Consider the following 12,853-nt stretch of genomic DNA (forward strand, 5'->3'; position numbering starts at 1 on the left):
GTCTACGAGATTATTGAGGAAGTGGGTCTAATGTGCATATTAGATACTAGAGAGTTTCTTTCGAAAGGTTTATATATATATATTTCAAGCATATTATACTTATAGATATAAGAGAAAAGTCTCCAAGCAATGCCGGGTATATGTCTCAACTCAAATTACTGATAATGAGAAAAAACACACATTTTAATTCCTCTGTGGTTAACTTCAAGATTTGCATATAAAGTGTGGTGTTTTCTCTTTCTGACTCCCTTTAGATCATATTTCTCACCATTTTAGATCATATGAGATGTTTCCAAAAGTGAACAAATTGACTCTACAAGTAATAGTTGTTTGTTCCCAAAACCGAATAAATTTATATATTATTTTTTGGGTTTTAAAAAAATACACTGAGAAAATAACAAGTTGACTGATCACCACCCGACAGAAGTTTTGCAGTGTACCGGACAGACGAGAAGAACTGCGTACAACATTATTCTCTTTAAATGCGCACAAAGATATCTATGTAGTAAAGCAGGGAACAGGCTATCGTTTGAGCTAATATCAGAATGAATGGCCGATAAAACCTTTTTTCCACCCGTTTCATCAATTATAAGCTTAAGAATTTTTCCTATAGGTTGGTGAAGGGGATCTCATCACACTTCTCAACGTCTATGACGCCTTCAAGAAGCAGTCGGACCTGGCAGAGTCCTCGAGAAACCGAAAGCAGTTGAAGACCTGGTGCCAGAAGATGTTCTTGAACTGCGACGCTCTTAGGAAGGTCTGCGACATCAGGAACAGCCTGGAGAAGCTGGTCACAAAGAAATTCGGAATTGCGAATAATGAAAAAGCACTTGACGGAAGTAAGTTTAAATTTTTTTAAAGGTTTTCTTTTGGTTTTACGGCCTTACATGGACATTTAACATGCTTCATGTGGGCGAAAACAAGGGTCCCATTCGTCAAAAGGGATTGTCTTTTAAACTTTGCTATATATATGAAAATAATACATATATTTTTACATAGTTTTCACCACTGTAAAATTATTATTAGAAGAATGTAATACTAATAAATCAAAACGAAACATGATACAGAACAAGACACAGAAAATAAGAAGATAACAGTCACAACTAGGAATTGATTTTTATTGCTGCCTGGGGAACCATTTATTGGATAACCAACACCCCAGTTATAGGTCACCCCAAGTGGTTTGCTACGTTTGGTGATTCAGCAGGAGTGCCCGGGTTCATCGGGTTAGGTGTGTTAAAGATGCGCCTGCCCACCAGCTGCGTGGTGTGCCGTATCAGGAGAGGCTGGTGGGAGACCTGTCTAACGGTTTTTCTTGACCCATTGCCTTGCGTCGCAGCCAGAGGGACAGATCATTCTTCCGTCACTCCTGGACACAGATCCCTAGATTCTTACCCACCCCTCTTGCCTCCTTCCTTTCCTTAACCCTTAGGAGCCGGAGTCCTGCAATTAGAGTGTTGACATTATGCATTCATTTTTCCCTTACTTCTACAGGGTTTGTTAACCTCTCAGAAAAGGACTTTTATTTACTTTGTGTTCCTTTGCGAACTGTCAAAACGCGAAAATTTTTGTGTTATTCACGAGTTTTGCTAAAAGCTTCATAACTCACGTTTTGGGAAACGTAGCCTCATTCTAAAAAATGTTTTGGAAAGATTATGAAATTCACTATCGTATTGTTTTGTTACACGTAAATATTTGCGTGTCTAAATATACATTTTCTGAAAACGTCAAAAATATGTAAAAATCGCTGACCATTATTTCAAAGCTGTGAAAAATGTACTTTTTTCTGAGTATCATAAAGAAATAACACTTTATATATTGAAGAAATATAATTAAAAACTATTAGTCACCTCAAAATATTAACCGTCCAAACTAAAATATTTTTAATAAATTATTTAAAAACGCAATAAATTATGAACGAACAAGATGACAGATTCAATCGACTCAGATAATGCACCTCTACATTCCATAGATATTCTTGAATGCAGACGCGTAGCGTTATTCATTATCGATACTCTGTTTTTTAAATCATGGCAATCCGTATACTAGTGATGGAAATAAATCGATTTTTGTAAAATCTCACGCGTTTACGTGAAAAGACGTTCTAATGTCTTGACCGCTATTATCATATTTACGTCTTTTGACGTTCTAATGTTCCGAGTGGTTAAACACAAAAATCAAGTATGGTATTGTCTTCATGTTGGCCTTAACAAAAATGTTATTTTATTTTATATTATAGAAATAAACAGTACATGATTTACAGAGATGAAACAATATACAGGTATAAGATACTTCATGTTGGGTACCTGTGATATGTCTGCTAGGTGGTATGTTTATTCCTTTCACCAGGTGACGTGTGTAGTAAATAGGTGTGTGTATTGTATAAGTGAGTGTTTGTGTGTGTGTGTGTGTCTGTATGTATGTGCATTGAACAGTTTAAATTATTGACATGATGCCACATTTGAATTTGGGCAGTGAATCTGAAAAAAATCTCAATGTTAGAGTTTAGACAAATATTGTTTAGAGTATGAAGAGCTCGGTTAATTGGCGAATTAGATGCTGCATTTGTTTTATAATTAAGCGTGTGGAATAGCACTGTATGTCGTGTACGTCTCAAAGATATGTTAAAATTAATAAGGGACAGAAGTTTGGTACAGTCAATTTTATTGTTCTGTGAATAAGTATTGAGTCAGCCGTTACTAGTCTTTGCTGCAAAGTTTCAAATGTACGTTCAAAGTTATTGTTGAATTTGGAAGTAATATGTTTTATAAATTTGTTTTGGATACATTCTATACTGTCTATGTAAAGTTTGTATTGTGGATTCCAAATTGGCGATGCATATTCCAGTGTACTTCTGACTAATGCGAAATATAATATTACGATTGTACGTGGATTACTGAATACTTTACTTACACTTAGCATTATTTATTGAATATTCTTGCCGACTCCTACGGGTTAAATAGACCCTCTACACAGCATCCTAAAAGCCCCGGGAACCATTTATTGGATAACCAACACCCCTGCCATCGGTCACCTCTAGTGGTTTGCTAGAATTGGTGATTCAGCAGGAGTGCCCGGGTTCATGGGGTGAGGTTTGTCTACTTCATGACTTTATGTCACTTTTTGTAGGTGTGTTGAACTGTCATTTTGATGAGATTTGTAACTAACATGGTATTATATAGTGTAGACCTGATATATGTTACAGCACAAAGCGTTTGCTTCTTTCCATAAAAAACACCTGAATTCAGTTTACTGTCCGAGAAATCTTTTTTAGCACAGGAATTTGGTTGCTAGTTTGGAGAGGGATAAAGAAGAGAGAAGACCAGAAACCATATATTTTCTGATCAAGACGAATTAAATACTTATTTCTACATATTTTTCAATTGCAGTCAAGATGGAGAGAATACTTCGCTGCCTTAGCTCTGGCCTCTTCATGACAGCAGCGTTTCTGCATCACTCAGGATGTTACCGTAGTCTAACCGGCAACCAGACTGACCTGCATATCAGCCCCAACAGCTGTCTGCACAACGCTCAGCAACCGCAATGGTAAACATAACCTCACTTTATTATTTTATTAAGGTACACTGTGCCATTCTCCATTTTTTATCATGTTTTCACAGTTTTTCTTAAGTCGGTTCCTCGTTGCTGAAGATCGTGACCCCTACTCCGATTTCCATGGAGGACGAGGCTCCACTCCTCGCAGTTCTGCGCCGCATGGAGAGATAAGGACACTGACGTACCAGGTGCTAGTAATTCTTGGTCACTCCTGCGCATTGGTGATTGCTCCTTGCTCTGCTTCTCCTGCCTTTCTATGAGTTTCTCCAAGTTGGAGTTCTCAGTTTGGCGAGCATCGTGCCCAAAGTATCTTAAAACACGTTGAAGGCTGACATTTGACATTCACGAGATTTCTCTACTTGATCAGTGTGACTACTACCCCTGGCTCTATCCTACTGACTTTCTTTTGGATATGCTCCGAATGAATCATCTCCAGGTCAGAAGGGATGTACACATTGCTACGCATTTCTTCAGACTGATTCGTGGATGGTTTGAAAACTCGGTCATCATGGAGATTATTCATTTCTATGTTCCCGATGGTTATCTACGTCACCCACAGTGCAAACTGTTCTATCTCCAAGCCTACAGGACTAACTTGCCAATCAAAGAGCAATCTTGGTGTTGAACAGAATCAATTCGGATATCGACATTTCTATCATCAATGAGCTGCCTTTAAAAGGCAAGCTCTGTTATTACTGTTATAGTTTATATACCCACTGTCTATACAGGGTGTTTTTTTTTCCACACTAAAATATTTTTCCAAAGAAGAATATTTATTTTCCAATACAAACAATTCTACTTTTTTTTTTACCTAAAAACTGCCTTAACGTATTGCACTCCGATAGCCAATATTCTGGCTTCTGAGCATTTGGTTGCTAGCTCCGAAAGCCAAAATAGTGGCTTTCCCAGGCGGTAACTTTGAAGCTCTGTTTTCCCCATTTACCGATAACATTATGTGAATTTTATTTCACAATGGTGTACACAAAGGATTAAATATTCCTTAAAATGTATTCATAGTCAAAATACATTAAAGGATTAGCTTATACAGTGTTTCTTAGAATTTTTGGCTTTTTTGACCTACTTTGTGTTTTTCTGTGTGCCGTTTTATTTGGTCAGTCTGTATCGGTACATTGTTCGCGGCGGAGCTCCTCCTACTGTGGTGACCATTATTCTGTGAACGTTTCAAAACTGAAATAACATTAAATATTTTTAAATATATTTTTATCGTCATGGATCAATTTAATGAATATTTCGAAGAAAGTAATGATTACAATGTGTTTAGTAATATTAACGAACAAAGTGAAATAATAAATCAAAGTGTAAATAATATTGAATCTTCATTGAATAATGCTTTTGAAAACATTGAAGACTTCCAACCTGACTGTGATGACGACCTTTTGATATTTGATAACGTTGACTCTATTGTGAATAATTCTATGCTAAACGGTAACGAATCAGATAGTGGAAGTGATATCGAAACGCGACCAAGTAAAAGAAGGCGAGTTGTTTTTTCTGAAAGTGAAAGTGAATCAAACAGTGATAACTGGGAAATTTTAAGTAATTTAAGGATTTGTTTTAAAACTTGGAAATTTTAAGGATTTGTTTTAAAACTTATAATCCAAACAAACCAAATAAATGGGGCATCAGGATATACATTTTGGCGGATTCGGGATCTGGTTATATTTATTCATTTGTTCCGTATTATGGTGCCGTAACCACGAATAGGTTAATTAGACCTGATCTCCCATTTACTTCAAGAATTGTTTTACACCTATACAACAATTTATTAATTTCCATTCCTGAAGCTGAAGGCTTTCACATGTTTACTGACAGGCTATATACAAGCCCGCAATTAGGAGAGGAATTGATGAAGTTAAAAACTCATCTAACTGGTACAATAATGACGACTAGAAAGCATATTCCATTACCAGTAAAAAATGCTAAATTGAAGTCAGGTGAAACGATAACATGTGTCAAAAACAATGAATTGCTTCTTGCTTGGAAGGACAAGAGAATAGTTACAGTATATACCAATCATTATTCAAACGATTTTAAAATTGTAAGAAGAATAATGAGAGGTGGCGAAGAAGAAACCATAATGAAACCGAATATGATAATAAATTATACAAAATATATGGTAGGCGTGGATACTGCAGACCAGTATACTGCAGCCTATCCATTTTTGAGGAAAACATTAAAATGGTGGCGAAAATTATTTTTTTGGGGTCTTGAAGTTTCTGTTGTTAACTCATATATTTTATATAAGGAAAAACAAAATGAAAAGAAACTTAAGGCTATGACACATCTTGAATTTGTTGACAAACTTATCATTCAATTAGTCGGAAATCACAGAGGAGGATTAAATAGTACTAAAGGCAGACACTGTCTCGATCCAGAACAAAGGTTGGATGGAAAATTACACATACTAATGCCTCAAAATGAAAAAAATGTCGTGAGTGTATAGTGTGTTCGGATAAAAAACAACGAAAAAGGACCATATATTTTTGTAAAACTTGTGACAATAAACCTGCTATGTGCGTTGGAGTGTGTTATGAAAAATATCATACCTTAAAAATTTATAAGTGATTAATTTTAATATGAAAATTGACATTTATTTAAGTTACATTATTTATTTAGGTTATTTTATTTTTTTCAAATGTGTGTAAAACTGTTTACACTTGTCTCTTCAAAAACACCGTGTATCTGTTGAGATTCTTCTACCTACTGGTCCGCCTTCTTATTTTACCAGCTCCACCTCCTGGGACGATCTATCTTTTGTTTTCGGTGCCATTTTCAAGTAAGTAACACCAACTAATCCAAAACTAGAGCCAATGAATTCTTTAGGAGGGTAGATATTCCCGGAATACAAAGACCTAGTAAACCATTGATTTACAACCTTTGCCGGACAAGCAATAGGGTGCTCACGAAAACATCCTTACAAATATATTTCAAATCTTTCGAACAAAAAAGACACCTCTTTTACGAAATAAGTACCTTCAATTTTGTAAGAAATATATTACTCATAATTTAAATGTTTTACTAATTATCTTGACTTTAAATAATTGTGTTTTGTGACTTTTTTCGAATAATGTCGTTCTAATATATTATCCCGCTGCAATGGTCACCATATAGGAGAAACAGGTTGTCCAAAAAGAATGAGTAAAATAATGTATTTTTTTAATCTTCTAAGGAAAGTATGTTTATTTTTTTCAACCCCAGAGTAGACTACTGGTCATTAGCGAATCCAATAGGAGTGCAAAGTGTTAAAACGTTGGAATTTCGAAAAAAGTTACTTATCTTTTCTACTTCTAAAATCATGTAGAATCACCCCTCGAAGTTAGTGCACGTTACCCCCGGACACCCTGTGTTTATGTAACAATTTTTCTTTATAAATTTATTTAAAAACGTATCATAGAATGGACACATTTCTGCGGTTTTGTGCGTTTTGATAGGAACCCAGTGAAATATGTACAGTTGACCAGACTCTTTAATTTTCCAGTGCAGTCACAGCCGCTGTGATGAATTAAAGCTATGATGATGTGTTGACACCCATTCATAGCATTAATTATTTAAAAAATAGCCTTTATAGCTTTAATTTAGCGTTTTCATAGCGTTTATAGCTAAATAGGATAACGTCAAGGAATAGGAGTCGGCAAGAGGGGAAAAACAATTAAATTAGCAAAATCACTTGAAACATGTTTATTGTATTACATATTGATTGAAACTCAACAGGGCACATGTTTCTACAGTAGAGTGTGTCATGTTCATTCTACGATCTGTCAATAAAAGATTATAGCGACTAAAAAATCTCTTTTATTATCGCTAAAAACACCATTTATCGCTTTAATTCGCGAAAATATCGTTGTCTGTTATCTGTGAAAATGGGTGTCTCTAATGATGAGCAAATTGGTCCTAAAGGATTCTGAATTGTGTGAATGTCCTCTTAATCTGTTTCTCTATGGCACATCTGTGCTGAACCAGGCGACTCTCAATGACGGTGACTGGCTGAATAACCTACGTGTCCCACTTTGACCATCACCATATGAAGACGAACCGGGGTTGTCGTTAAGTGTTTGGCAATGTTTCCCGTTACCACAAAATGGTATTCAACTCCACAGGTAGCTGCGCCTTCTTCCCATCAAGGCTGGACATTTGGCACCATAGAAGATAGGAGTTTTTCTACATCCTGTTGACATTTCCCCCAGCTATTAGTGTTTGCTTTCTACTCCCAACAGGAGAACATGAGGCGTATGTGATGTGGCTGTGTTGTGTTAACCTTTCCTTATCTGTGGTGTGTATTTACTACACATTGCTTCTAATAACTTTAATAACTCTATAAATATAATAAATTCCGGGTTCAGATTTTAGGTATTCCTCCGTTATACATTTATGCACTGAATTCAAAAATAATATTTTACATAGTTTTCAAATTCAGAGATTTTTGTTAAAAATCGGAAACAAATACACCAATACAATCAACCGTGTGATACTGCTGCGCGAAGAGTGTGCGAGGAAATGACACGCTATTGATGTATCGCTTTAGTTCGCTACGCGGAAACATGAGAAATTCACACTTCCGCAGTTGTATTTTGATTTAGACCATTGATACCTACGACCGCACAGCTGTGTGTGTGCCAGCCGCCAGCCGCCAGCCGCCAACCGGTTGGACGCGGACCGTCGTTAGATGTGGACACCTCGCATGTTTTTTTAGCATCTGCCGATGGTTTTTTCATATTTTCAGCAATTAAATTACAATTATTATCACTTTTGAAATAAAATATAATAAACATAAGCGATTAGCTATGAATATTCATATTTTTCCGATATTAAATAGCTTATTTTGAGATGTGTATTGACTACACAACACCGGAACGCATGTTTTTTTTTAGCACAGTAAGGGAAAGGTTAATAGTTCTACTATCATTTTCAATAGTTACTCATCTTCCTTCAATATCAGAACAGATATTTGATATGGAAAGTATTTGCAGAAGATTATTGCAAGTTTTCAGCTGAACAATTAAAATTCAGATGGCAGCTACCTAACCTTTCAGAACTTTTTCATAGCTGATGTCATCACTATACAATAATTATATTGATATTTTGATAAACATAATAATTTAATATGATATTTTGTTTCAGGGTTGTATTCTGCGATGTCCAGAGCTCATCCGATAAAGCTTATATGAAAGATATTGTCATCACAAGAAGAGAATGGCTGACAGAATTGGCTCCACATTTTTACAGAGAAAATTAATAAATGTTGACTTTAATGTTACAAAATTCGCAATGATTGGTTAGTTGGGTATGGGTACCGCCGCCCCGAGAACCGTTTATTGGATAACCATCACCCCTGCCATAGGTCACCCCAAGTGGTTCGCTACGTTTAGTGACTTAGCAGCGATGCCCGGGTTCATGGGGGTGAGGTTTGTTTAGGTCTTGGCAGCGGATGGGTTTGTTCACCTGCTGCGTGGCGGGCCGAATCAGGAGAGACTGGATGAGGAAGACCTTTTAATCTCTTCAGCCGGACTCTCTCGACCCATTGCCTTCAACCGCAGTAGGAGAGATCGATTAATGCGTTTGTCATTCCTGGACACATTGATCCCTAGATTCCTACCCACCCCTCTTACCTTTTTCCTTCCCAGAACTTCCTCTTCTTCCTTCCCATCAAAAGACCTTCCACACAGCATCCTCAAATATGACATAGGCCAGGGCCTTTTGTGTGGTGCTAATGTAAAAAAAAAGAAAAAAAAGTTGATTGAGCTGTCCAAAGTTATGGTTTTCTACCAAGGCGTCGTGAGCTCAATCCTCTTTTAGCTAAGTCCTCCGACATTATGGTAATAGGAGGAATTCAATTGCAGTACCTACTACGTACTACCAACGTGGCAGAACGAAACAAACAGAAACATATGCGATAGTTGCTAGAATACACACAGGAGTAACCGAAATGTTCTAAAACAACAATAATGAACCCTCATCATCGGTAAAATAATGGTCAGCTCTAACAAGGCGAGCTAGACGGTTTTATTGTAAGTGAGTATGTAAGAGTACGATAACCCAACTCGTCAGTGTACTTGGTTTGGCTTGTACGAAGCTTGATTTTGTGCTTTCAACTAGTAAAAATAACGCCAGATAATATTAGTTGTTGGATAATCGATCGGCGGATTTCTGTATTGTCAGGTTATTCGTAATCTGAGAATGTTTGTTTTCCTTTTTTTTTAAATTATCAAACGAAGAAATAATAGCAATGAACCAGGGTAAGTCTCGGTGGACAATAAAGTGACAGGTGATAGAATACAAACCTTTAGGAGCCGGAGTCGTGCAATTGCAGTGTTGAAGAATTGTGCCCATGCACGTCACGAAGCCGATTCCAATTGCAGTGTCAACCTTGTACATTCATTTTGCTTTTGGATATTACTTCAACAGGGTTTGTCAAACACAAAAATCAAAAGTCACTTTATCAAGTAAGGTATTGTCTTCTTGTTGGCCTTAACAAAAACTTATTTTTATTTGTTGAATATTCTTGCCGGTTAAAAATGTTACCTTAAATAGGTTACCCTGTATTTAGTATTTACTTTCAAAAATTTTATGTTTCATGTTTTCCAGTAATTTGAGTAATTCTTGATGTTTTTTTCTCAAAAAAAATATTCTTGTATTTTACTGTAAAATTTTTAAGGAATCAAATAAACACTTTTTGTTTCAAATGTATGTATCAATATCCTGTTTTCTGCCTTTGTTTGCCTAGTGTGAGCTGTGCCAATTTGTAATGATCTGCTGCAATAACTTGTGGAGGACTGGATTCTCTTTGAATATACTTAGTATTCTTCTGGCAGAAATTACATAGTGGATAATCTCGTGTCATAAAATGATGGGTTGATTTAAAATAATACTGGAGTGTAGGCACACTTTTTACTCTTCTTTGTCGCACTACTGGTACATGTTACTTAGAACGAAGCTACTGGTAAAAAGACACTAACCAAAAGAAGACTAACTAACTAACTAACCATTACGCTGTTGCGGAGAGGACGGACCGCCAAACGACTCTGTCTTGGCACACACTCCTTGCCTCATTCACTTTCATGCATCGTCTCATATATACTTTTCTATTATTCTGACTCTTGACATGGCCCGACTCAAGTATCTGATTCACTTGATCGTGCCATGTCTTCCTCAGGCGTCCCCGACTTCTGCTACCATTCACATTTGCGTTGTATATTCTCTTTACACCTCTTTCTCTCCATATTTCTCAACCCATTTATACCAGTCGGCATAATCATGCTATCTCTTTAATACATTTAGACATAGATTCATTACATCCCTCCACACTTAAACCAAAAGAAACCACAACACAAACATGACTACACTCAATATTGCATTATAATTGTATGTAAGAATGCCTCCATTTGTTTACTGGTGTAATGGAGCGGAGTTATTAGTATCGTCCTACAGGGCAGACGGTGCAAAATGGGTTAACATTATGAATTATTGTTACACCCATAGACATATGAATATTAGTAGACCTGCCCTAAGTGATTAAAAGCGTATTATTCCCCACTCCCCATACCGGTTCCATTGGAGCCGGCTGGGCTCGCGTATGGCTTCCCGTGAATCTCGAGAATGTGACGTCATCATTCTTGTTCGAACTAGCGTCGAGCTATGGTCGAGGCATTTTACGAAATAACACGGCAAAATGGTGGCTTGTGATATGAAAACTTATGAAAATAGATGTGAAAAAGAGAATAAACCCAATTGTCGTATTACATTCCATATGTAAGCATTATTTTAAGCTTATTCACATCGTATAATATGGATCAGTTATAGAAACATATACTATCACATCGAGATACATCTGGACGCAAAATACAAAGCCGTTTGCATAAGAATCAGGGATGTGCCTTTGCCTTTTGCGCTTTAGGTACCACGTGTTAGGTACGCGCTTGTTTCGTATGTACGGTACTGCTGGAACGAGAAGGAGTGCATATCACGTAATGCGCTAGGTTATACCGAGTGGCGATGTGTGATAGAAAATCATGTTTTTTGTTTTTAATTGAAAAAATGTCATCGGAAGGCAAAATGTTGTCCAAATTTTTACTCCAAATACTCTTAGGAATCGCTGGTAAAAACTGTGTGTATATAATTTCATTTGTTTTTTTAGTTGTTTTACTTTTCTTTCTTAAAGATTTCAATATTTTATTATTAATAGGAACATAGCGGTTGTGACAACCCTCCAACATTGGTCGAATGTAGCGATTCCCAAGTGTGCGCATCGTTGTTACTGGGAAGTAAATTATGAACACTCATAAAAGTGTCTTAACTAAATATGTACCTAAACAAAATATTCGACTCTGAAAATAGAAGAAATTTTTTTTGCCGAATTTGGACTTCGCAAATTTGTTCATAACGTGGCGAGTAATTTGCGCTCACATGTAAAAATGTCTATTCATTCAAAAACAGATTTTACTTTTAAGAACTAAATGGTGATATTAAAATGCGAGATGCATATATACTGTCAGATTGATTTATTGACGAATCACAGTCAGCTTTACCCCCTTTGTTCTTCAACAGTTGATTTTACCCCTCACCTTTAATTTCTAGTCTATATATTCATATGTCTGTGGTTACACCACTGTTTACTCCTGTCAAATTACCTATCTGTAACTTCTGGTATCCTCTTCTATCATAAGTCAACTATCATCAGGGCGTCTTTAACCTGCGAACTGCAGTAGCTCAATTACCAAGCAGGACTACATGTGGACCAGCCATATAAGTTTAAAACCATGAGGTTTTTTGAGTCCTGCACTTCTGCATTCCTGAGCGGCAGATACTCTCAGTATCGCCGTGGTTAGAGACCACTATTCAGAATCAAAATGTTGTTGGTTCAAATAGTAATATTTATAAATAGTCATATTTGGTGATCAGATCTGAATAGTCAGGTGCTTTTCCATTTATTATCCTTCCAGCCTCACAACATGCCTCAATTGAGGATGTCGTAATCCTACCACCTTTGAGATAATAATATATAATTTGATAATTTGTTTGACACTTCTCATAAGAGCGCCCCTGTCGCTTAAGTGTAAAACGGTCACGGTATCGTCACCCAGTTGGACAGCTTTGTGAGGCAGGTTAAGGTTAGGAAGGGATTTATTAATGTGTGTCTTGAAGAAGCCCACATTATATGAAGGAAGAAAAACCAACATCAAATGTGAACTGATGTTCTGCTCATGTCCGTTGAGTATCGCAAATGCTGCCAGCTCCTTCGAGCAGGCTCCATTCAAATACTTGTAAAACAGACTCAGCATGC

General features: G+C 36.6%; 1 protein-coding gene across 1 annotated transcript in view; it reads left to right on the plus strand.

Annotated features, from left to right (window-relative positions):
* LOC149409718 (putative ATP-dependent RNA helicase DHX35) overlaps positions 1–10,103 on the plus strand; it is a 156,511-nt gene extending 146,408 nt beyond the window's left edge. Inside the window, exons 13-15 of the mRNA XM_089649727.1 lie at positions 614–839; positions 3,390–3,546; positions 8,695–10,103. Of these exons, the coding sequence (XP_089505853.1) occupies positions 614–839; positions 3,390–3,546; positions 8,695–8,809 (498 nt within the window). The 3' untranslated portion in view covers positions 8,810–10,103. The remainder of the gene's footprint in view (positions 1–613; positions 840–3,389; positions 3,547–8,694) is intronic.
* Positions 10,104–12,853: the final 2,750 nt, after the last annotated feature.

The sequence above is a fragment of the Hesperophylax consimilis genome, chromosome 30 (assembly GCF_061612785.1).
Source record: "Hesperophylax consimilis isolate HC1 chromosome 30, BYU_Hcon_1.0, whole genome shotgun sequence".
Taxonomy (NCBI): Eukaryota; Metazoa; Arthropoda; class Insecta; order Trichoptera; family Limnephilidae; genus Hesperophylax; species Hesperophylax consimilis.